We start from the raw sequence: 27,300 nt of genomic DNA, 5'->3' as shown, positions 1-27,300 counted from the left end.
TATCTGGACTAACCACTTCGTGAGCTTTTCCATCTGTCCTATTGTACAGGTCTACTTCCGAGTGAATGGAAAAACGTATTTGTCAAGCCTGTCTATAAAAAAGACGAATCCTCCTCCCCTTTTACTAGTGTCCAATTGCACCTATGTCCATCTTTTCCAATCATGGTCAAAATTTTTTGATAGAGTTTGGCATCAAGCTCTTCTATCGAAAATGCATGCATTGTTTTTGGTATTGACAAATCTCTTCTTATTGGTTTAAAAATGTCGGGTTTTTCAATTCAAGAAGTGTTGGGAGGGTTCAAATCTGATATCCACAAAATAAACACTGGTGTGCCGCAAGGCTTCGTTTTTTCTCCGAAACTCTTTCTTATTTTTATAAATCGTTTTTTGTCTTAACTTTTTAACCCACTTCATTTTTCCGCTGATGAAAGCACTCTTTTCATATTCGTTATAAGATACCCATCCTTTTACTTTGGATGTGGACTACCAACGGCAACGTATGATAAGTTCATTGATTACAAGTCTGGTCACCATTTTTCAATGGGGAATCAAAAATTGTGTAGAATTAAATGCTTCGAAAACTCAATGCTGTATCTAATCGCAAGGGAATGGTATTTGCATCGAGCAGACTGAACAGCTGTTGGTTTTAGTTATGTGCACTTTTTGAACTGGCTATAATTTATACAATTCCTATATCTGGACTGGTCCTCTAATCACACTCTTGAGTCTCTTGGTTAGAATTCAAAAGACATCTAGTACTCTTAAATACCGCCGCAAAGTCTCATCCCTATCGTTATTATTTTTATTAAGATAGCCAGTAACATTAGTAGCAGCTTCTAGAAATGCTCCTCAGTTTTGGATGAACTGCTAAGCAAAGTTACTCTTTCTTTAGCCGCACTACACGAATGTAGAATGCTTTGCCGAACTCCATGTTTTCCACTCATTACAATGTGAATCGGTATCTTCTTTTTAATCCTGTCCTTTTTTCTTAATTTCTCGAGCTGTTAATTATTATAATAACTTGAGTGCGCACGCACAAGTTTCTTTTTTAAATTCAATCAAATTATTATTTTTGTACGAACAAACGCTCCCATGAATTATTTAGTGTCTGCCTCAGTAACCTTTGCAGTACTAGATTTGTCCAATACCCTGTAAAACCAACGTTTAAGGCAATAGCTTACATGTTTTCTGGAAGATATTTACTTTAAGCTCAATCAATCATTTCCAGATTGTTGTTATCGGTTCCCCACAAACAAAGTCTACAAATTTATGGTTATGTAAACCCACTGTTGACAGAAACGTAGTTCCTTAGCGTTATTGTCGAAAACGGTTGGTTCAATGATGGCACCACTCCATAATCTTCACCAAGCTGATACTCTCTGTGCTCGTACTGGTTTCTCGACTTAAAAAACATGTTTCATCTTTTCAATCAATGCATAGATAGATAGACAGATAATTGATTTTTATTGGTTTAAAGATTATTTTCTACCAGATTGACAACTTTAATAAATTAAATTACTGAACTTAACAAAAACAATTAAAAGAAAAAGAAAAAGAAAAAAAAACATTTTAAAAAAGGCCAATTTAATAAACAAAGAAAAAAATGACTAGCAAATTTAAAGTGTCAGAAGTCTTCATTTGCAATTCCGCATCTATATCGTAACGCAACTTTGCAATAGTAATAGAGCTTGGAGACATCCATCTCATTCAGCATACTATGAACATGTTCCTCTGTTAACTTCATATAGGAAGTTATTGTAATGGATCCGATTTGTCAAATTGAAAATTTTGACAGTTCTCGACGTTTCAAGGTCCCTATAGTCGAAATAAAAGAAATAAAAGATGTCTGTGCGTTCGTGTGTACGTACGTTTGTACGTCCGTACGTTCGCGACGTTTTTTTCGTCGTCCATAGCTCAAGAACGAGAAGAGATATCGACTTCAAATAAATTTTGATATACAGATAATAAGGCAGAAAGATGCAGAAAGGGCTCTCAAGAAAATTGTGTGGGTGGTTTTTTTACCATAGCAGTTTGAAAAAAAGGTGAAAATTTTGGTTAACCCTAAATATCTCACGAACCAGAAACGCTAGAGACTTGAATTAAATTTTATATAATATATTGTAACGTGACACAAAACAGGTATATTTTTTGAAAAAAATCAATATAACGGTTTTTTTATAAATCAATAAAAGTGAAAAAAAAAATTTGTCACCTCCAAAATTTTAAGACTTAAATATGATTTCATCTCTTAAACAATTTTGTGCAACGAAAAATAATGTTTTTGACATCTGATAAAATTTTGAGAAAAATCGAATTGACAGTTTTCTTACAAAAAAAATTAAAAACCTAAAAAAAATGTATAAAAGTTGGTAAAAATTGATTTTCGACTCAAATATCTTTTCAAAAATTTTAAATATTGGCTTCAAAGTAATTTTATCTCATAAGAAATATTGTTTTCAACATTTGGTCAAATTTTTAAAAAATCGAATTGACAGTTTTTTACAAAAAATAAAACTCTAAAAAAAACAATACTAAAACTTCGTAAAAATTTACTTTCTACTCAAATAGCTTTTCAAAACTTAAAAATATTGGCTTGAAACTTATTTTATTTCACAGAAAATATTGTTTTCGATATTCAGTAATTTTTATATAAAAATCCAACAGTCCGTTTTTTCATAAAAAATAAAATCTACAAAAAAATAGTACGCAAATTTGGTAAAAATTGATACGAGTACATATAGACACACTTTTAAGCAAGACAAATCGACAGACGGGATGGGAAGTTATCAGTGTGGGTCGCATCCCAGCCTCTTTTTTCCCTTTAAGTTGGACACGTTTCGACGAAATGTATGACGTTCTCTCTTTCTGCTAAATTACAAATAGTACACTCCAGTGGTAAGTCGGGTCTGTGAGGTATGAAGTTCAGGTTAAGTAGTTCGGTTCTTAACTTGACCATCGTAGCAATGACGTTTACATTATTTGCATAATGGAAGCAGTTCCTTTCTGCGAGATTTTGCTTGAGCCTACTGTAAGTTGTTTTGAACAAGGACCCAACTGCTTCAGCTGCATATTCTGCAGTACACTTCTCATTTACCGCTGTTATAACCTTGTAAATAAGATCTTTATTGTGTGATACATATTCGACATTTAAATTAAAACTTAAATTGCATCCTTCTGCGAGACTCGCCCACCCAATGTACCAGTGATTTTGGTCTTCTACAGCTTTTACTACTAGTTTTCTAACTAGTCGGTATTCGTTCATACTAAAAACGTGCAAGAAATAATCCGCTTGCATCTAAAAGGTCTTTATGAATACAGGTGATAGTCCGGTTTCCAGCGTAATCACGTAATTTGAAGTAGGTTTTGGCAGACGAAATATTCTCTTCACATAATGTGTTAAGAGTTTCTCTAGCGTGTGAAACATCCACATACTTCTGAGCCATACAAAAGGATACGTTCTGCAACTGCTTTAAATACCTTATATTTACTACTGTGAGCTATGTTTTCGTTCATAAAGCATCTTATCCATGAAATATTAATTTCAGTTTTTGCCTTTGGTAGTTTCTTGCTAGAATGTTTCTAAAAATTCAGGTTTCTTGAAAAAATTACTCCTATAGGTATTTGTATCCGTTAACACATTCTATATCTTCTCCGTTAAAATTCCACTTTTCATTCGATGCATTTCGTCTACCCCCTTTCTAAAAAATCATCACCTTGAATTTTTGAGTATTGACTGTAAGGTTCAAAAGACAGCAGTAGTGGTATACTCTATTCATCATATGTTGTAGTGTTTCTGTAGAATACTCAAAAATGACTATATCATCAGCAAACATTAATGCCTTAATACGTAATCCTGCTAAATCAACGCCACCTGGAAGATAATGTACAAGGTCATCTATGAAAAGCGAAAACAAGATGGGACTCAATGTACACCCCTGTCTTACTCCCGAGGTGGTTGTGAACCAATCAGAAAGCTCAGCTCCGTTCCACACTGCAGCCTGATTTCCTTTATACAGCTCTTCTTGAACGCGTCAGAACTTCAGAGACAAGCCCAGGCCATATAGCTTGTAGAATAGAGCACCTCGTTTGATTGAGTCGAATGCTGCTATGAAGTCAATTAAGAATGCATACAATTTTCTTCCCTGTTTAATAAAGCTTTCAGCTAATCTCCTGACACTGAAAATATTATCTATTGTAGAGTACCCTGATCTAAAGCCCTCTAGAGTCTCTTTTAACAGGTTCTGATCAGCAATCCACGTTGTGAGTCTCTTCTGTAACTTTGTTGTAAAAATCTTATAAGTCGAATAAAGAAAAGAAATTCCACTATAGTTCGCTGCATCCAACAAGGATCCTTTTTGTGTATCGGGAAGATTATAGCGTCTCGAAATTCATTTACGGAAATATGTCCCTCGAATACTCCATTTAAAAGTATTACCATACGTTGTTTTAACATAACTGTTCCAAAATTAATAGAACTTAACAGGAATATCATTTACACCCGACGCTTTTCCAACTTTAAGAGATCCTAGAATTAATTACACTTCTTGAAGGTTGATTTCCCTATCTAGGATTTCGTTGTTGAAACGCTGCTTGGATTCAATAGTTCTATGAAATGCTTGGATAGAATGTTTGAATCTTATGGACTGCGAATTATTTACCATACAATTCGCAAGCAAGTTTCAAAAATCAGTGGTGTTTTTGCAGGATGCCAGTTTAGAAGCATGTAGTTCTTCATAAGTCTTCTTTTTGTTTTTACATAGATCCTTATATTGAGAGTTGGCCTCTAAATATTTTCTTCTAAATAATCCTTGAGGATTCAGGAAATTTCGCAACCATTCAAAGGACTTCTTACGGGCTTTTTGACATTCTCCATCAAACCAAGGCTCCTTTATAAATTTGCTCCTTTTTCCACAGCCTTGTTGTTGAGGGTAAGATGACTTTATAATTTGGGGAAGTTTACATTTTTGTGTGATTGAAGTTTCAAATCAAGTTGTTGTCTATGTGCCTGGATTCTTGAGATATTCTATTTGAGTTTAGGAAGTAAAAGCGTGTTAAAGGTTTCTTCGTTTAGCTGTATAAGCCATTGGAAAGTAACAACCACTAGAAAATGATCCGACCATGGGATTTTTTTGATCTCAAAATCTTTCACAAAATGCTCCCCATCTTCACCTAAATTGCATAATTTATCACTGATGCACCTTGTCCTCAACAAAATGGATGATTTCCCTCACAAAATCACTCGAACTGGTTCCATTTTGAATACGAAGTCCAAATGAATCACATAATTCTAACAGTTTCCTTCCTCTGGTATTACAAATGGTATCTTTTGATTGCCTCAAAATGCCCTTTACTTCGTTCATTACTCCTGACACAAGACCGATTCTTGCGTTCAAATCACCAATCAGCATAAAGTTTGAAGATCCTCTTTCGTTAATTACCTCCGTTATTTGTTCAAAGTCCTTTTCCCAATTATTGCAGTTTACATATGAAGGTAGTATCCAAAGCTGTTTAGTATTTATTTCTTGCATTTAACATATTTCAGCTTTATTTTGAACCCAAAATAACACCCTCCGCTTGCTCTGCCTCGCGTGCTAGTTCTTAAAGCCGGGGTCCATTTAAACTTAAAGTCTATCAATTTATTTCCAATATTTGCATAATTGTTTTCTGTTACAATCAATGCATAATTTTAAGTTCTGGGATATTTCAATTGTGACATTAAATTAAATTAAAAAACATAGGGCACCTTCAAAACAACTTTTCTCTAAGTAATAATTAAAGCTGCTCAAAATAAAATCCCTGATTTTACATCTTTTAGTTTGGACATTTATCAAACCATTACGCCTTTTAACAGAGAATCGCCCATTTACTTTATACTTTGACGCTAATGTAATACCAAAACCAATTTTATCCCATAAATCACATCTTCACCATCAAAATGTCTTTACAATAATAGCTGTCTTAAATTATGTTCATACATATATAATATGCATTTGAATGTCCTATATCCTAGATAAATACAATATTCTTTGAACCCCTTACATTTTCCAAAAGATTTGATTTATTTAAACTCGTAAATGTAAACCTCCCGGCATCGTCATACTTCTTCTTTTGTATTCATTCTTCATTTTATCAAAATTGTGCAAATTACTGTTATTTTTTTTTGTCATCAGAAAGAAATCACTCTTTGATTCAAAGAAAAAAAAAACATAAACCCCACAGGCGCGTTAAGCCTGACATTCTTAAACAAACACTTCACAAAGATCAGAAAAAAGAAAGTATGTTTTTCCATACTCTGATTAAGGCCCATTGTTAAATCCTCAAACTCCACATCTAATAACAGTCTCTTTGTTCGTCCTAAGCCAACCCTTTTAGAAAATTCGAAAGCACAACACAAAACATCGGAAGGAGTAAGGAGGGAGAGCTTTGTTCCTTTTATGTCGCGCCAAATACTGTCTATCGGATGATGTTTTTCAAAACCACACGCAAAAAATAAAAAATACATCGTAGCCTACCTTCCTTTGGAAGAACCTTTAGGAGAAGGTCTCTAGCGCTCTGTTTGATAGGATTTAGAGATAGAGGTAAAAGGATATCGCATAAATGCCTCATTTCTTTCCTTTTTCCAAAATCATATTACAGAACACTATTTCGTGTCGTCTAGGATTAAAATTTGTTAAAGAAGTAAAAAACAACCGTCTCCTAACAACGTCAAATTGCACACATAATAGAAGTTAAAAAACTACAAAATAGAAATAAAAGAAGTCATGATCCTTACATCCCTAAAATACAAAAAAATACATATTGATTGCAATCAAAATCTGAAAGGGAGACTAATTTGATTTTAACTGAACAACACGCAAAACAAAACTCTATAAATCATTTATCCAATTTCACTTTATGCAAATAAAGCTTAACACTCACACCAACAAACATAGGTGACCGTATTTGGTTTAAAAAATGTTGTTTTACATAAAACCCGTGTGAGTATATTTAGATGACACAAAAATAGAAAAATAGATATTTATCCCAAAGTCGGGATATGAGATTATCTCCATTATGTACAAATAAGGCTCTAAGCCAATCGATGTGCGATAGAAGAAAAACGTTTGGAAAGGTGTGTGAAAAGTTTGACCAACACCTTTAATTGATTTTGTCACTGATTCGAGAAATTGTGAAAAGAAATATTGGGCATTTATTTAGGCGAACATTTTAATTTTAATAATTTAGAAAAGTTGGAAAATTAAGCTAGCGGAACTTTTTGATGAATCGAAAAAGTTATGTGCTCTTGGCTTTTTAAATATCAAAGTTTGAGGTAACATTGAATTCTTTTGGTGCCAAAAAACATACTGGATGAAAATATTTGCTGGTGTTTACGAAAAAACACTTCAATAGATTTGAAGGTTTTTCAGAGACTGACTTTTATGCATCACCTCTCCCAAACATTTCAGTCGTTTTCACTTTTAGGAATGCCAATCAGTATTCAGTTTACTTTTGAGCTTTTAAATATAGAGATTCGTTTTTCAGCCGCACATCAAGAATGTGGAATGCTTTACCCCTAAATATAAATGTCATTCACATACATATCTTTACATATATTACTTTGTTAGTAAGCCTTCTTTTTCCTGGCCTCACACTAAACTTGGAATATCAAGGGAGGCCTGTAGTTTTGAGAAGAGTCCTTGAAATGACAAGGTAGGCGCAGAAAAATCAAATTAGTTCGAGGGCGGCCTCGAAATATTGGGTGAGGAATGTAGATTTTTAAGGAGGTCTTGAAAATGTAAGGAGTGTTTAAAAATTTTAAAATAGGTCTTTAAATATGCAGGTAAATAAAATAAATTAGGTGGCGCCACAGTCCATTGGGTTACTTTCAACTCTCAACCATTCCTATGTGTGAGTACTGTTGTCAGACTTGGATGAGACCTACAGTTTTAAGCCGAATCCGAACTGGGGGAGATATGTTGATTTCAAGGGAGGTCTTCAAATTTTAAGGGGTGTCTGTAGATTTCAAGGGAGGACTTGAAATTGTATAGGGTGTATGCGATTACAATTAGAGTCTTGGAAAATTTAACTGAGATCTTGAAATATCAAGGAGGGTCTAGGGATAAAAAGGGATGTATTGAAATTTTAAAAGATGACTTGAAATACGAAAAAAGGTTTTAAATTATCCAGAAAGGTTTGTCTATTCCGATAAAGGTCTTAAAATTTTAAAGGAATTGTGTAAATTTGGGGGGGAGGGTTAAAAATATCTAGGGAAGCTTTAAAATGTCAAGCGAGGTCTTAAAATATTAATAAAGGTCTTACAATATTAAGGGGAGTCTTTGGTGAGGTCTGGTGATACCAAGCAAGCTTTGAAATATTAAGGGAGGTCTTAAAATATTAAATGGAATCTTTATTGATACCAAGGAAAGTATCTTGAAATATCAAGGGGTCTGGTGATACCAAGTGAGCTCTTGAACTATTAAGGAAGGTCTGAAAGTATTAAAGGATATCCTTATTGATACCAAAGAAGATCTGAAATATTAAGGGATTTAGTGATACCAAGGGATCTCTTGACTTATCAAGAGAGGTCTTGAAATATCAAAAAATGGTCTTAAAATATTAAAGAAGGTTTTGAAATATCAAGAAAGGTCTAGAGAGTCTGTATAGTTTAATGAAGGTCTTAAATGTCGAACTATACCAAGGAAGGTCTTGAAATATCAAGGGTATCTAACAATACCAATTGTCCTTGGTGATACCAAGGAGGGACTTAAAATAGTAAGGATGTCTGGTGATACCAAGGGAGCTCTTGAAATATTAAGGGAGGTCTACAAATTTTAAGAGGAGTCATTATTGATACCAAGTTCTGGATATATCAAGTGATTTGGTGATACCAAGGTAGCTCTTAAAATATCAAAGAGGTCTTGAAATATGAAAAAAGGTCTTGAAATATAAATGATAGTCTTGAAATATCAAGAAAGTTCTGGAGAGACAAATAGTGGTCTTGAAATACCAAGAGAGATTTTAAAATGTGTGAATTTTATTCATAGCTTAGTAGTGAAGGTCTCGAAATATCAAAGGGGGTTCTTGAAATATGAAAGAAGGTCTTGAAGTATAAAAGATGGTCTTTAAATATCAAGAAAGTTCTGAAGAGTTCAATAGTAGTCTTGAAATAAGAAGTAAAATTTTAAAATTTGTGAATTTTATTCATAGCTCTGTAGTGAAGGTATTGAAATATCAAGGGAGATCTTGAAATATGAAAGAAGGTTTTGAAATATAAAGGATGGTCTTGAAATATCAAGAAAGTTGTGGAGAGTCAAATAGTGTTCTTGAAATACGAAGAGAGATTTTAAAATTTGTGAATTTAAAGCTCAGTAGTGCATTCAAGACACCATAAGATTGTCTTTCACATGACCTCAACAATTTAATTTCCAGGCCGTTTTCATATACGATGGTTTCTACACTTAAAATCGCTCTACATTTTAGTCGGAAAATATGACCGGAAAATATTCTCTATGTTTGTAGAAAAAAAAAGTATTTTTCCAGTTTTTGTGATGATGTAATTTTTACTTGACAAAGCAACAGTTTGTTAGTTTAGGGAGCTATTAAAAAAAAAAACATTCTATGTTAAGAAATAATTTATTAAAATCTTTATGACCAATGTGCCACAAAATCACCTCTTAAAACTTTCAATTACTACTTAACGCACGCATTGTGTTTACACTTTAAAAAATGTCAGTATACTCATATCCTTTTTAAGTTCGTTCAACTACAAAAATGTAACCTCAAAATGTCGTTTATTTATTGTAATTTGCTTCTGAGCTTCATTTGATTTCTGAGATTCTTAAATTTCAAATTAATAGATCCGATCCACAGATTAAGGTTTGTTTGCTTCGTTTTTTTTCAGAACTGTCACTTTTAATACGTGTTCATGTTACGTAAATGTAGTCACAAAACTTGTAAATTTTGAAATATCTAGTTCATTGCTAAATATGTATTATACTTTTAACTTACTATAATTTTAAGACCTTACTATAATTTGTTTTAAATTCTTCTCCAGTATATCTAACTGGATGTTTTCTGCCAAAAAATCGTCTATGAAGTAAAGTCTTGGAATCGAACAGATCTCATATGACATAATTTTATTCTAAACCAACCAAAACGAGTTCTGAGTTTCAAAAGCGATTTGAATTAGGTATGTTTGGCATTTATTATAAACCATTCAAGTGTTTCAACTTTATGACTAATAGAAAAACACGGACTGTTTGTCTCACACGATTAGATTTGAATCTCGCAAAGTGTGTTTATGAAATATTCATAAGCAATATCATCACGCGTTCTACCTGTTTTGAATATTTTATTTCGAAAAATGAGTCACTTTGAAACAACCTTATACCCTTCACACATGATGTATCCCCTCCTTTTTTGGTACCTATATCCAGTTATCCTTGCTCGAGTTCACACATATCCCTAGCGTCAGCAAACTCAAACTAACTGGCAACATACAACTTGAATTAAATTTGAAAAAAAAATATATTCTGCTCATGCATAATGTACATACGTCGAAAACTTATAATATGCACACCATATAAGAAAATATTGAAAAATTAAAAACAAATCCTTTTTTTTTTGCTATTTTACAGTTCGCCAGGAAAATGAAAGGCTTATGCAAGAATCCATAAATCGTGCTAGATTGGCGAAAAACTTTACCGATGCTGCATCCCTTAGTGCTGCGGCCGAACAAATTCCATAACAAAGTTTTCAAAGGATCTTCAGCGATGTGATTAGTGAAACATTAGCATTTGTAACTACATACATAGAAACAGGATCAAATGTACGTAGATTCTTGCAATTTTTGCACGCAAATTTATTTCATTTCGTTTGAAATTATTCTGCAGCATCAATGGCAGTAGAGTATATACTTAAGTCTATAAATAATAACCTAGAAGCCTACAGAATGTCGACCAGCAAATAGTAAATTCCACATTCCATCACCTCTGTCTACATACAAACATATGTATTTATAAATGTACTCAAATGTGGGTTTGTGATGTTGAATCAAAAAAATGCAGAGTGTCATTGCCTATGTCCTTCCGGTTTCACTACGATGTTGAGGTTGAGGATGAGAACAACGACGACAACGATGCTGTGAAACGACACCACCATCACACCACATCACTAGAAATGTGAAGAATAGCTTCATCAACCATGAGTACAATTATTATAGTTTGCTCCCTATAATCCGTGTCATCGCTGGAACTGAAAATATTATTCAAAATGCTTGGCACTGAAGCTGAAGCTGAGGCTGAGACTGACGACAGCGTGCACAAGGTTGATACAGTACCAATCTACGGATCCAATGATCCACGGATCATCGTGGCTGAACTTCATTGGCATGCTAATGAAATAATATCCCGGCATCGGCATAAGCCTCGTCGTCGTCGTCATCATCATCGCCGTTCACATGTATCCTCGCACTCAGTCACACTTCCAGGCGAATGAACTTTTCTTATACGAGTATGTACATTTTTATATCCTGCCTCACCTCACTACATCCACTGCTGACAATTTTTGATACGATGTGTGTCCTTATTCAAACTGGTAGTGAATGGATATATCATTGCTGCGACCACCATCACGATGATGGTATCTACCTAGATAAATAAAGCTGCATCCTACCTTTACGAAGGACATCCGATGTCACTGTCTATCATTCTTTTTCAAATTTCATCATCATCCCAGTATCGTGTGACAGGAATGTTAAAGAAGCAGAAACTCGTGCACACAACATGTCCTTAAATCATCCTCTGGGAGATCCTGCTTCCAGCTGCCTGCCCTGCCCTCTACCTTTGCTTAATGCCCCTACTCGAAAAAAGGATTTATATGATACCTCCTGCTACTTCGACGACAGCAAGGTTGTGTGTGTATGTTTATCGAATTACCGTAATTGCAGTTGACATTCAATAAATTAGTTCCGGCGTTCGTCGTCATCGTCGCTTCGACGTCGTCCATGTCGTTATTGTCGACAAACGGCTCGACAAACGACGTTGTGGCGCCGGCAAAAGCGTTCAGCGGCGCAACGTGACGTAGTGAAGTAAATTTTGAAAACATTAATTGAGTATAAATTTATAAGAGGGAGTTTCTATGACAATTTGTATTTTTAAAGGATTTTTTCCAGCAATGAGATTAACACAAGCAAAATAAGAAGAAAAACAAAAGTAAAACTCTTAAAACAAAATGGTTAAATGTTCCGTTTAAATCCATTTAAACTTTAAAGTATGTGATTCATCTTTAATTAAACAAAAAAAAAAGAAGTCAATAATAAAAAAAATTGTTAAAAGCATTAAAATAAGAATAAATGTTTACAGAAATATAAGAAAAGAAATTTTAAAATAAAAATGCTTTAGTCATGTGTATTACAGGTATTTTACATGAAATTAAATAAATAAATTTAAACAAAAAAACACAACAACAATGAGAAAACAAAACAAAAACCTATTAATGAGTTTGTGTGTAAGTTACAGAGTAAAATGTCGTTAGATTTGTTTTAAGAATGCAATAAATGCCTTTAAGTATTAAAAAAAAAATAATTAATATGAGAAATTACAACCAAAAAATAATAAAATAGAAACAAAAATTATTGTAATGGTGTTTTATAAGAAGTTGTTGAAAAAAAATGTCAATTTGTAAAAAAAAAAACAAATTGACAAAAAGAAAACTTGGTTAAGATTGAAAAATAATAATTGCAAATGTCTGACTTTGTTTATACTGAAATTAAATATAATTATTATATTAGATATTAGGAACAAAGTATAATTATGTGTGTATGTTTAACTCTACTTTAATTCGTTATACTTATTTATTGTTTCACTAAGCATAACAAAAAAATCATTTATAATAAGTTTCATTTATTTTCCAGTTAACTTAAAAATTATTATTAGATTTAAATTAAAATTTTAGGAGTTTGAACAGGTCTAATATTAACTGTCAACACTGATGACAGCCAACCAACAACGCCTTAATAGAAAATAAAAATATGGCGTAAAATCTATTCAGGCGAAACAATAGATCTCTGAACAGAGCCCGAGCATTATGAGAGTTCTGGGCTCAGTTCTTTCTAATTTATCTGCAACACAGCTGAACATTCAACTCACACTTTTTCACATGTAAAATGCTCGTGTTTGTAGTTTAAATCCCCAATCTAAAAAAAAGTTTGTAGCTCTGAAAAAAAGGAACACAAAAGTGTCATTGGCTGCGTTCAATCTCGTGTGGAATAAGCTATCTTGCATAGGTGGACTTTTAGATACCTTGTTGAACGAGTTGGATAAATGTATTGAGATAGCTGTCAAAAAATAAAAACAACTTTCAGCTGTTCAGAAAAAGCAGAGAAACAATTGAGCTTAGAAGTCAAAATGTTTAATGGATAATTCAACTGATTCGTCCGGACGATGATAAATTAATAGGTGCGTAACAATTTAATAAATAATCTATGTTATATTTCCTCTTAGCTCAATGATATGAAGTGACAATACCTAGATATAGTTCGGAAGAATTTCGATTTCATTTCCGAATGAGCAGAAGCTGCTTTGCGGTAAGATTTTCAGTTGGTTTGTTCACAATAGACAAAGAGTTAGCTTAATGGTGGGACCAACGCAAGAACTTTTGTTGCATAACATATTCGTTTGGTTATCCAATGCTTCTTAAAAAACCATTTAAGGGGCACCACCAACTAGAATAGCCAATAAAGTGTGAACAAACTAGTCTTGACATCTATAATGAATAGTTTATTAAGGATTTCAAATTATTAGGATTTTTCGCACATAGTGCAGCAAAATAAAAGAACTTTTAACTTGGAGAAAAGAACTGTTATTTTTTGTTTGGATCTTGAGTAAGCAAGAAAGTTTCTTATCAACTTCAGAATGATGGACAATATCTATCTAGCAAATTGGTCATCTACAAAACGAAAACAAAATAAGTCAATTTTGAAGTTTAAAAAAACAGATCATAATTACCTTCTAAAAATCGGAAGCAAATAGCTTCTTCATCGTCTATTATGTACAGAGCATCCTCAAATCCAACTTCATCCAAGATTTTGCATCTGTTTGTTTACCAGGTTAGGTTAAGTTTTAGTGGCTGTCCAAGATGGAAACGGACACACTTAGAATAGTTTAATGGCCCATTGTGATACCACATGAATCTTGAGGCTTCCTCATAAGCTCAATGGAACCAGTTTGAGTCCCTTACGAAACGTGAGAGGCTGATTATACCGATATGATTTAGATCGTTTAGATCGTTAAAGAAGAATTCTCCTAGGTAATTCTTGCGTTTTCGAGCTAGAGCAGGGCATGTGCAGAGAAGATGAAGAACCGTTTCTTCCTCTTCCTCGTCCATACAGCTTCTGTAAAAGTCATTTGAGAATACGCCGAGCCGCTTAGCGTGTTTTCCTATTAGACAGTGTCCGGTTATGACACCTATAAACGAACTTATATGTAATCTGCTTAGAGATAGCAAGCACCTTGAACGTTTTAAATCCAGTGTTGGCCAGATGTTTTTTGTGGCTTGACACGTGGTGATGTTGGTCCACATTAGCAACAGTTTATAAGTAGCGATTGGTATGCCAGTACTTGTCAAACGTGGTAGGATGGGCTGTACCGTACCGTTCCTGGCGAGTTCATCAGCCTTACAGTTACCTGGAATGTCTCTATGGCCCGGCACCCAGCAAAGGTGAATATTAAACTGTTGCGCCATCTCCATTGTAGAGACAGAGTCCAGAGATTTGATAGCGGCCTGGCTGTCAGAGAAAATACGGATATCAGATGTTGATATCACGTTTTCTTTGAGCAAGACAAGACTTCCTTAATCACCAAAAGTTCCACCTGGAACACGCTACAATGATAGAGAAGGCGGAATGAGAGACTTAATTTCAGTCGTTCAGAGTACACACCACCACCAACCCCTTCTTCGGTTTTTGAGCCATTTGTGTAAAAGTGGATTGACTCATCCTCCAAGAATGTCCTATCCTCCCTAAAAAGATCTGGTAGGTATAGAAATCTGGAAATTTCTGTTGAATTGTAGTTGGGGGATGGTGTAGTCTGTGTGCTTTGGAATTGATTCTAAGTACCTTAGAATTACGGAGTGGCCAATGTTGTTGTAAGTCCACTGCGACGCAGCATTGAGGCGAATAGCAGAGCTTGCAGCTATTAAATATGTCAAGAGGTGTAAGGTGGAGCAAGGTGTCCAGTGCCGCAGACGGGGTCGTGCGTAGCGATCCGCTTATACATAGGCAGGCGAAACGTTGGACTTTATTTAACTTATCCCTGTTTATACCTTTCTCTAAAGCAGTCCACCATACTCCCACACCGTACACGTTAAAATCGGTTTGATTACCGATGTGTATAGCCAATGCGTCATTCTGGGTTGTTAAACTCATTTATTACCAATAGCTTGTTTACCAACAAATACAAAAATCTGACATCAATTTTCAAGTTTCTTGAAATTCACAGAAGTCACAGAAATTTTTGCATACCTTTGGATTCCTTTTTTGACATTTCAGCTGTTTTTGATCAGCTGTTATTTTACACTTAAAACACTAACAGAAAGGTATCCGGATACCCTATCTGTCTGAGATTGAACGCAGGCATTGATCAGAATTGTTTTTCTTTTGAACTTAGCAAAATATTTCTTATTTCAAACTGACGTTTGAGGAAGCTTCTTACTTGTTTGTTGGATTTCATATGAAAAATTGAAAATCGTTCTCTTATATTTGTATTTGCCTAGCTCTGAATGAAAAATCTAAGCTTTGGACAGTTTATTGAAAATCTGAGCTCAAAATAACACGCGAAGTATTTTGGGCTTGTCCGAAAAAGAAACTTCTTAATAGTGACAGTTCGTGCGTGAAAATAGACAAAGTAAACAAACGGACCTGTTTATTTTAATTCCCAACTGTAGACTGGAACATTCCATCCACTGCTCTTCTAAGATTAATTATATAAATGTCATATGGATGTAGCAAATTGCTAAAAGTTAAAGTAGAAATTCCGTGATTAGAATATTTTAGAAAATAAAATCTTTTAAAACTAGTCAAATCATCTTTTAAGCTTAGTAAAATATTAAAAAAGCCTTTGAAATTTGACTAAATCATTTAAAATTTAAGTCATGCAGTTATCACCCAACATTTATCTGAATGAAACTCGGTAATGTCAAAATGAGCTTTAAATGGTGTTGTTACCCAAACACATATTAGTTTAATTGGAATGTTGAGAAAGGGAAAATTTAATAAGTTGAATCACACTTCAATATTCTTTTATTTTTGTTGACGAATTTCAAATTCTATAACTTGTGTACAAAACTCTCAACACTAGTCGATAATAGGGGCTGTTTGTTGGCTCTTGGCGTACTGAAAAGTGCTCTGACTGCTGAAGTAATTCTGAACTGTTAAAACATTACAAAAAATGAGTTAAGTTGGCTGCGTTCAGCATTTTGCTCGGTTAACTCGACCATTCTATAATATGTATGGCGTTTTTCTTTTTAGTTCAGAGCTGAGCTCTGAGCAGAGTCTGAGCGAGCAGAGTAGAGTAGAGTAGAGTTCTGAGTAGAGTATGTTCAGAGCTCTCTGATTTAATTATGAAACAACTTGAGCACTAAACTGTCATGATTTTAAATGTCGTCTGTTTGAAGGCGTTCAAAATTTTCTTTAATCAAATTAATTAATAAAACAGTCATAGAGTTGGTCCGAGCGTGCTCTGAACATTCAGAGCTCAAAAAGAAACACAATTATTCTTTTGACAGTTCGAGCTCTGCTCTGAACTAAAAAGAAAAACGCCAATAGAAGCTCATGGAGCATGCTCTAAAGCTAAATTGGAACAGGAGTTAAGTACTCTTAACAAACTACTAACCACACATAAAAAGCCTGTTTGGTAACTTGAAACTGTTATGAAGTTTCCTCCTCCAACAAATCAATACAATTCTCATTTTTTCTTCAGTCATATCAGCAAGGAAGTTAAATACCTCTTCGAACTCTTATTGAAAATTATGATTTAACATTTGTGCAAAATATTAAACTACCTTTTAAACAAAACTGCAGAAAATTAAAAAAAGAATAAATTGTTAGGACAAAATTCAATCAATAAAAATAACGCAAACATTAAAAAAAATCAATATATTACAAAATATAATCCTTACTATAAAAACCCATAAAATTGAAAAAAAAAGAAATAAGATAAGACGAAAATCAAAAATAGATAATATTTGGGAAACTACTACTTTCTACCTTTGTACCATGCAATCAAAACAAAATATAAATCATTTATGTGTTATTTGCTATATATTTAAAACAGAAAACAAAACTTTTATTTTTCTAATAAACCACAATCAATTAATTGATCAATTAATCAAAAATAAAAATAATAACACAAAACAAAAAACTAATATTGTTCAAATGAATGTTAAAAATAAAGCATAATTATTTTAAATAACGAATTTTTATATGAGTAATAGAAAAAACAGTATGCAAATTAGTAAGAAAATATTTTGATTTTTTTAACACAAATAATAATAAGCTTGTAACAATTGTAAATTCTTAAAAACAAAAAAGAAATGAAAGAAACTTTAAAAAAAGAAAAAAAAAGTTTAGGAAAAAAGCAATTTAATTATTCTAAAGCAAAAAGTATTTTTTTAATCATTCCTTAATTACGTTTTGTTTTAAATTTTTAAGTTAAGAAAAAGTTAAATTCAATTTTAAATTATTTGTTTGTTGAAGGTAAAAAGCAGGTGAACAATTTCAGTGATCACTTTTATTAGTCTTAAAAAATAATCGAATTCGATTTTGACTTTAAAAGGGTTTTAGCATCAATCTAAACGAACCCCTTTATTAATTTTCAATAAGAAGGTCTTTTGACAATTTTGTAAGTCTCAATAAAACGTGATTAAAAAAAAAAAACTAGACTTAGAAAAGTCATCAGTAAATTATCCAAAATTACATCACTAATTTTTCAAATTTAAGTCAAGCTTGCAATATGACTATTTATAAAAAATTTTATGTTTGACAATAATTGACAGAAAATAATAAAATACAAATCTAAATATCGTCCAGTATTTGTATGGTATGATGGAGTTTGACATTTCAACAAAAGATCAATAGATAAAAAATATTTATGGTTTTGAATTGTCACTTCAACTTAAGTTCTTTTTGAAGACAATTGGGCAGTTTTTAATTCAAGATCTCAGAAATATAAACGAAATTTCTCATACAACATTTTTCACTTTTGCTGTGAAATACCTGACAACAGATTTTGTATAATTCGATTTCAAAAGCATTCTCTATCGCACAATTCAAAAGTGATGAAAAGAAATGCAAAACCAATTTGATTGATACGTACGAAAGAATATTGAATTGTTTTTATATATAATACTCCTGAGAAAATTCTCAAGAATATAGGAAATATAAACTGGCCAAATAATACATAGCATATGTTGGGATTCGAAGACATTTTTTGACAATTTGTACAATAGCAGAAATGTCAACATTGACATTTGTTCTTCTCTTAAACCTCGGTTGTGTTCAAAAATGCAATTAGTTGCACAAGTCATGCCAACATAATTCATGCAATGCATTTATGAACAGAAAAACTACTGCAAGAATGCGGTAGATAAAAAAAAAAACAGTTCATAAATGTCATCAAATTATGCGGCTATAAAAATATCAGCCTTATGATACTCGTATGATATGAATATCAATTTGAAAGTCGATAAATTCTATCAATTTTTGATAAGTCGGTATTATAGGTATCAACTGGTAATTTTAGACCAATTGTGAATATTTATCATAAGTTCATTGCGAATGAGATTTATTTATTTTGTTTGACGTTTCACGTGTGAAGTATTTGTTGTTTTTTTGACCACTAAAGGAAATTATCTTTGTACGAAAATGTAGTTGCTCTTTTAAATATTTACTTTGTTTCTTAACGTGTTTTTTTGTATTTAAAAGCAGAATAGTTTGCAACGTTTCCTACGCCCAATTGGTAACTTCCTTTTGCAAAGAATTATAAAACCGCTGATAGTTTTAGTACATTTGGAATGGATTGCTGACTTTTGATCGGGTTTCATCAATATCGTTAAAGCCTGATATTTTGAATGAATCTGAAATGAAGTTTCATTACCCAATGCAAGAATTAAAGACAATTCTGTGTTCGGCCAAATACATTGGGTTGGAAGAATCACGTAATGCTCTGCGTATTTTAAGTTGTTGAATTGCGTTAACTTGATCATATTCCTTCAAAAAACAATTCCCTCAAAGAGAATGGAAAAATTGTACCTTGTGTAAATATTTTTCTAAATTAAAAAGTATTTAAAATGTATCAACCAAGTTGTTGATATGAAAATTGATGTGTATCTATTTTTTTGATATCCATAATACCAAGTATGTCAAAAAAAATCATTCACAATAATGATAAAATTCGCAGTTCATCAATAAAGTTGGTAGCTGATAGCCATCAAAAATATTGTTATGTATCAAGAATCTAGTTGATAGCTATAATAGGGCTATATGACAAAAATAATTAAGTTTTTTCTTTGAGCTACGCGGGTTTTGGTTTTATAGTGTTTCATTCATTTATTTATTTCTATGAAGTATATAGTAATTATATTTCAACTTATTAATAACAAATCATTTTATTTTTTGCCAAAAATGTAATAAATATTCAATTATTTTACCTACTCATCGTCTTCTGACATTTTCCTGCAGAGCGGCAACAGAAATAAAATAACTGCAGGTTTGATCGCATTTCCGCTGTCATACTGTTTTTTTGAACAGAGTTACCGACTGCAGTAATGCAGTGTATTTACATTTATGAACGTTAATCTTGCAGTACTGCTGCATGTTTACATTAATGAACTTACCCCTCTCTATCAAATTCTTAAATCGTTGCAAATATTTTCCGTTTCGTAATTCAAAAAGTGAATGTATGACAACATTTGGAAATAAGGCCTACTAGGAAACAAAGTTGCTTGCATGTTTCTTATTTGGAACAAATAAAATGATCATCAAAGCAATAAAAAAAAACATACACCCACAAGTGTAAGGACTTTTGTGACATCTTCTCTCACATAATAAGCCAACCGTGAGCCTAATACTTGTATTTTATTTAAAATCTTAAGAAGACCTCAATCATATGAAAAAAGATTTTTGTTAACAACATTTTTCAGTTTGTCTTTCAAATACAGACAAAGAGCTACAAAAACAAATAGCAACTTAAATGTCCGAATTGACAGGTCCTTTCGATATATTTTGACAACCATACACTGGGGTGTATATGAATTTTATTGAATTTAATTAATTTTCTTCTTTTTATGATTGTTCACCTGCCTTATTTGCTGTATAAACCTGAACAAATATAAACTAAATTTAAGGGCCTTTCTATACTTAAATTAAGGTCGGTTTGGTGGAACATAGTATAAGAGTGTTTTATTTAAGTAAAATATAAGTGTTAAGTTTCAAGAAAAAAGAAAAAAAAAAAACTTCTCCTATGTAAGACGCACAGTTTCCCAAAAATTTACAAACAAAAATATATCTAATACATAAATAAAATAAAAGTCAACATTTTATCTGCACTTTATCCGAAAAATAAAGCTATCAATGCTTGCCTTCCTATAATTTTAATTTTGACCTACACTTTTTTCGAAATGTAACTGTGCCTAAGAAAAAAGTGAACAAACAAAAAATTGTTGTATTTAGACGGTTTCACATTATTAAGTATATAAATTATCTCTGGTCTACAAAAAATAAATATCATTAAGTTTATTTATTTATTTAGCAAAAATAAAAATTTTTAACAAAAAATGCAAAACCTTTGCTTATAATAACAATGAGAGCTTTAAGTGCAATTTAAGAGTTAAAATTGAAACTTATATTATATTGAAACTGTAACAAAAATAAAAGTATTAAATATAAAATCGCTTCATAAAATTAGTTATTCACTATTATAAAAAAAAAACACAAACAAAATTAAATGTAAAAAGGAAAATATGTTTATATTTTTGTAAAATATCTTATTAAAGTATTAAAAAAGAAATAACAATGAAAACAATAATAATAAACAAAAAAAAAACATTCTGAGAATTAAATAGTTAAATAAAAATACTAAAATTTAAACAAAAAAAAACATAAGCAAAATCAAAGCATTTGATATGCGTCACAATAATTAAAAAAAAAAAAAGATTTTAAAAACATAATCAATTGTTTTCAATTAAGAAGAGAAAAAAAACTTGTAGATCACCAATGGTAAATGACCAGTAAGTTTCTAAAGAACAAGAAAAATAATCAAATTATTATACTAAAAATAATAAACAAAATGTTAAAGAATTCAAAAATAATTTTTGAAAAATTAAATGTACACACATGAATCATAATTCAATGTTTTAATATGTGTTGATTTTTTAATTTTTGAAAAACAATTAGGTACGCATATAAAAATTTAAAAAAAAAAATGAATCAACTCTTTTTATGTACTGAAATAGTATATAATTATATATGTACAACTTTGTTAAATAGTTATAAAGAAAACATATTTATGTATAGTTTATAATTAATTGTATATTAAGTTTAATTTTCGTTTTTGTGAAATTATAAACCAACAATCTCGAAATGTTTGTACATAATTGTTGTTTACATCAAATAATTGCGTTATAAATATTAAAACAAAAAAAAACAAAGAGACAACAGAAATCGATTTACAACAATATAAAAATAAAAATAAAAGAAAGAATATTAAATACATACAATTAAAATACATAGCTCAAAAATAAAAATTCAATTTTACTTACAATTAGATATAAACTTATAGGTTTAATATTTTAATAGATACAACCAAATAAATGAACAAAAACAAAAATGAGAATAAAAAAAGAACATATTACGAAATTTGTAACATTTACAAAATGAAAGAAAATGGATACAAACAAAAAAAAATAAAACAAATTAAAAATAAAAATAAAAATCGATTCTAAATGTTAATAATTGTTGCTAATACATGACAAATTAATATTAAATATTAATATAAGTAAATAACACTAAATAAACAAATATTTATAAATGAAAATGGGAGTTTCGTTTAATTTTTGAATTTTAATGCCAGCTTTAGATGTAAATTTTCAAATTTGAAAGAGTTAGAAAAGAAAACAATATGGAGGTAGGATGTGTGAAGTAACATGTCAACCTCTATTTTTTGGACTTTGAAAGATCTGCAGAATTACATTAAAATAAAAACAATTACCTTGTCTGCTAGCTAGAAAAAATACATTTTTTGATATTTGTAAAGTATAACAAACGAAACAATCGTAATTGTCAGCTCATTTTAATATTAAAATGAAACCATTTCTTGGAAAACCATATACGCTCAACCTAGAGTTGGTACATTATGGTTAATTTACATGTAGCTGCATTTGATTTCTGTAATAAAAAGTGATGAAGAAGATATTTATTTCTGCATTGTAGGAAATTTGAATAATACAGGAATAAAAATTGTTATGAAGATAAACATTTTATAGCATCAAAGTGTTTCGGTTAGGTTAGGTTATAGTGGCTGTTCAAAATGGAAACGGACACACTTAGGCCAGTTTAATGGCCCATTGTGATACCACATGAATCTTGAGGCTTCCTCTTAAGCTCAATGGAACCAGTTTGAGTCTCTTACGGGACTCATAGGATTTAGATCGTTAAAGAAGTATTCACCTAGGTTATTTTTGCCTTTGCCAGAGCAGGGCATGTGCAGAGAAGATGAAGAACTCCTACTCTTCCTCGTCCATACAGCTTCTGCAAAAGTCATTTGAGAATACGCTTAGCCGCGAGGCATGTTTTTCTATTAGACAATGTCCGGCTATGACACCTATTACACTGGAAAACAGCATGTTTGTTGCATGAAATTTCTTAAATGAATCTGAATAGTTTGTCCACAGCTCTAGTTTTGGAGTTATGAAGGGACAGGATTTTTCATTGAAAATGCACATAGTTTAAGTTAAAAAAATTACTAAACATATTTATACAGAATAAAATTTTCGTTTTTTTGATTTTCTGGAGTGGAATGTATTAGGAGAACTATTTTGAATGCTCCAACAATAATCAGCCATCATATGTTAACTCCAGTACCCCTGATAACTTTCCTCGATAGTGCGAATATCCTGGTGAAAGCGCTCTCCCCGTTCCTCGCTTAGGTCGCCGAGATTTTCAGAAAAATTGTCTAGATGGCTGTGAAGGTAATGAAGCTTGATACTCATGTTGCATCCAAGCCGCTGGAAGTGTATCAGCAACTGCTCAACGTGCTGAATGTAGTCGTCTGACTTCCTATTACCCAAAAACTTCCTCACTTCCAAAACAAACTCTTCCCATGTACATTTCTCGACAGCTGTCATATTGTTGATGAAATTTGCATCATCTACCAACTGTTTTTGTGGGCCATCGAAAATAACACTCTTGATTTTCTCAATACTCAATTTTGGAAACACTTTTACAATGCTGTTGAAACATTTGCCACCTTTGTTTAGAGCTTTACGAACTTTTTTATCAACCCCAGTTTTATGTGCAAAGGAGGCAATATAATTCGGTCTCTGAATACAAGTGGAGCATTAATTACATTTTCCTTACCGGGAATCAAATACTCCCTGGAAAGCCATTCACTTTTTGTCCAGTGCTCAGCTTTAGCTCGGCTGTTTCATAGGCATAGGCAACAGGGGTATTTTGTATAGCCACTTTGTTGGCCCAGGAGAAAATTTACCATTTTCAAATCAACACATAAAAGCCAGTTATATTCCTTGTACTTAATTTTGTTGAGAAGTAAAGATATTGTAGGATATTCTTCTTTAACCTTTGTAGAATGAGCAATAGGTAAGGAACCAAGTTTGTTGCCATTATGTAAAAGTACACATTTCAAAATCCGATTTGACGAATCAATAAACAACCGCCACTGCTCTGGATGATACTCTTGTAATCCCATTTTGTCTGATGCCATTATAGACAGTATAAGGTCTTTTTAGATCATCTTGATTTAGTGGTCGGGGACTACCGTAGCAATCAAAATCACTGTTGCTACCATTGCCGTCGCTTTCGCTTTGTTCGCTACACTGGTCTGAATTTTCCGCAGATGTGCATGGTTGATGTGGTGTTGATGTATCACTTAAGCGCCCAATACACTATACAATCTATCGTACCGACTTGAGTTGTACCGATATCGGTAGCGATATCGAACGTGAGCACACACACATACGACTAGCTCACGATTTGATCAACTGTCAAAATAGTTCCTCATTTTCATCTTCTATTCTCTTACTTACTTGCTGCCAGTCAAAACAAAAACATCGGTTTCACGGTCGTCACATACGTTACAAACGGTACGATTCTCATCAAAGCAGTCGTATGCAACCTCTCGTTTTCGCTCGATAGCATTCGACCATGCGATTTCAGTACAGCGGATACTTTGTTTTACACACACAATCCAATCATCGCATGCGATTCAACTTTTGTACGATAATCGGTACAATAATTGTATCGTGTATTGGGCGCTTTATACTCAAGACTGGCCTTATGGCAGATTTAAAATTAGGATATATCCAGTGACGGTGCGTCAATAAGACGTTTTAGACAGTGTCTACCCTTCAGATTTGAAACAATACTTTACTCTCTACAGTACCTAAATACATAACTTTAAAAATGATATGCATGGAAAAAAACAAAAATTTGTACCTAATTATACTAATTCCAATTTTGATTTTATTAAGAATAATATTTCCTATCCCATAGTACCTACTTCTTTTCATTTTTTGTCTAACCCATTTATATGTGTATCTACAATCTACATTCACACCTATTTCTACTTTTATTTATGATATATACATGGGTGATAATAGCTTGGCTCTACATATATGACTGACTTCTATTAACGAACCTCCCGAGTCCCGAACGAACACCAAATACCGAAAGTACGAATGGCACGACACGAGTAAAGACGAAGACAGTGTCTTTGTTTCCCTTTAAAGTTATATGAAGGGAAAAGGGTTAGCTTATCATTCCCAAAAACTGATTTTGTATGGAAGTTAGTAGACATAAGTGAATCTGTCTAATCGCTTGTTTGTTTAGAAAGTAAATTCTTAATTCGAATTTTTCATGAAGAGAACGAGTGTCAGTCAGGAGGAGTAGCACAGTGAATGTGATCAACGCAGCACGCAGCGGCAGCAGGCAAGTGTTACCACTTCTCAAAAAAAAAGTGGAAGTAGATTTTAGGAAAAAAGTGAAGTAGATTGAGAAAAATGGAAGTAGATTTCAAAAATTAACTTTTTCTTAATTATTCTACATATTTTTAAATTATATTATTTCAATAAAAAATAGAAAAAAAAATTAATTATTTAAGGCTTCATATCATATACTTCAAGATGTTAATGTAACATTTCTTAAATTAAATCTTGCTTGTTAGCAACGAAAAAGCAAAGATTGGGATAGTGTTGGTAATATCAAATGACTTTAGGATGTTTTTATTGCAAAGGACGAGTTCTTCAAGAAATAGTTATTGGAATCGTAATACAATTTTAGTACATCAACAAACCTTTTATCTTTGTTTTTAGACAACTTGAAAATATCTTTTGATATTGAAAACAAACAATCAAATCCAAAATAAGACTAGGGCATAACTTAAAACTGTAACAAACAAAAAAAAAATAAAATGCACGACTGGTTCGCATGAACTCGCTTATGTATTCAAAAATGTCTGTCTAAAACTATTTCCTGTATTAAATTAAAATGTACCTGCAAAAAAATTTTTTTTCAAAAATGTAAATGCCATTTGATTTCTCAAGAAAAAATACAATTTTTTTTAAACTTGCGTTCGAAAATAGTTATTGAATTTTAGTTTAAAAATATTTTTGGAATATAATTTTGAACTTATTATTAGACGACTGGCATTTCAATTTTGTAAAAAATGATAACCCATTTTCAAGAAATCAAATTTCGAAAAAAATAATATTTGTTTTTTAAATTAAAAATAAAAACCAATGATATTTTTGGCAGAAAAAAAAAGTTTAGTTCTTGAGAAAACTTAAAAACAAAATAACGGTTTTAGCTGGGATGGGATAGCCTTTATATATTTTTATATTGAAAGAAGCTAAACTAAGAACACAAATTTTAGCAAGAATTTAAAAAAATCTATCGGTTTGTTTTTGAAAAAAAATCGAATTATCGATATTGAGCTCTGTCGGAAAACGTTGCGTCTTACATGTGAATTAAATTATTTTCATTTCATTTTGATATTGAACTCTGACAGGACAAGTTAAGGTTGTAAATTTTTGAGATTGCCAACCTGTATTGCGTAAATCAATACATATTTGTAAAATGGATTTTTCAGGATATGTAGATATTTTTGAGTATTTCTCAAATGATACAAATGTAAAGTTTTCAATGCTACCTATAGAAGATAAGATAACTATTAATTCATTATTACAATGCGAAATAATGAATCAAAATTTGTGTCTACCCAGTCAAATGGACTGCCGCACGTCACTGGATATATCCACTTAGAACAATTTTTATTGTTTATTCCTTTATGATTTTCGTTACGCAGAAATAACAGTCGTCATTATGGTTGGATGGTTCAGGCCAAATCATAGGAGCTGTTAAGCGAACTTGGAACCAACTTTCATGGTAGTAATGTTTCTTGAATTCCAAGAAAAGGCGCAATATACTAAGTCAATATCTATCTCTTTCTTAAAGAATTAATTTTACTATTGAACACCGGAAATTTGGCTTTTTGGATTAAATCAACCATTTTTGAAAAGAAACAGAGTGAAGTGCATAAGCTTGATAGTTAAAATAAAAAATTAACAAAAAATAAGAAAATTGCTTAAGGCAATTACTAAAAAATATAAAATATATTAAGATATAATCTGGAAACAAAAGTAAGGAAATATAATTGTATATGAATTATTGTAACTATGTAATTTAACTTTTTTTAGCGAAATTAATGTTTGTTCTTCTTTCAAATTGGATTACTTTAATTTTGGAAAACTTTCCATAAAGTTGGCTAAACAAACAAACGCTTTGTACTTAAAAGTGAGTCTTTTTTTTGCCCACCTTCGCATGGATTCAACACAACATTTACATACCAGACTTGGTATCCAAGGTTTAGCATTTAATGGCAATGGAAACCAAAGTAGTCGAAGTATGCCTTTTTCACAAAGTCCGACACATTTAAACGAAAATTTTGGAACATATATTCTCTTCAAATAACACAAAAACAATCAGGTTTATTTAAACACGTCCTTCTTGAGGAAGACATAATGAAATTTTTAATG

The 27,300-nt window shown here is 31.9% G+C and overlaps 1 protein-coding gene across 3 annotated transcripts in view; it reads left to right on the top strand.

The window, feature by feature from the left end:
• LOC129948813 (uncharacterized) overlaps positions 1–14,375 on the top strand; it is a 336,858-nt gene extending 322,483 nt beyond the window's left edge. For 2 of the 3 annotated variants that reach the window (XM_056059873.1, XM_056059872.1), the window contains one exon: positions 10,617–14,375. In XM_056059873.1, coding sequence (XP_055915848.1) covers positions 10,617–10,726 — 110 coding nt within the window. In that variant the 3' untranslated portion in view covers positions 10,727–14,375. The remainder of the gene's footprint in view (positions 1–10,616) is intronic. The other variant, XR_008781963.1, reaches the window with a different exon arrangement.
• Positions 14,376–27,300: the final 12,925 nt, after the last annotated feature.

The sequence above is a fragment of the Eupeodes corollae genome, chromosome 3, assembly GCF_945859685.1.
Source record: "Eupeodes corollae chromosome 3, idEupCoro1.1, whole genome shotgun sequence".
NCBI classification, from domain to species: Eukaryota; Metazoa; Arthropoda; class Insecta; order Diptera; family Syrphidae; genus Eupeodes; species Eupeodes corollae.
The sequence above is the reverse complement of the archived record's forward strand: the minus strand, read 5'-3'. Positions and strand labels throughout refer to the sequence as shown.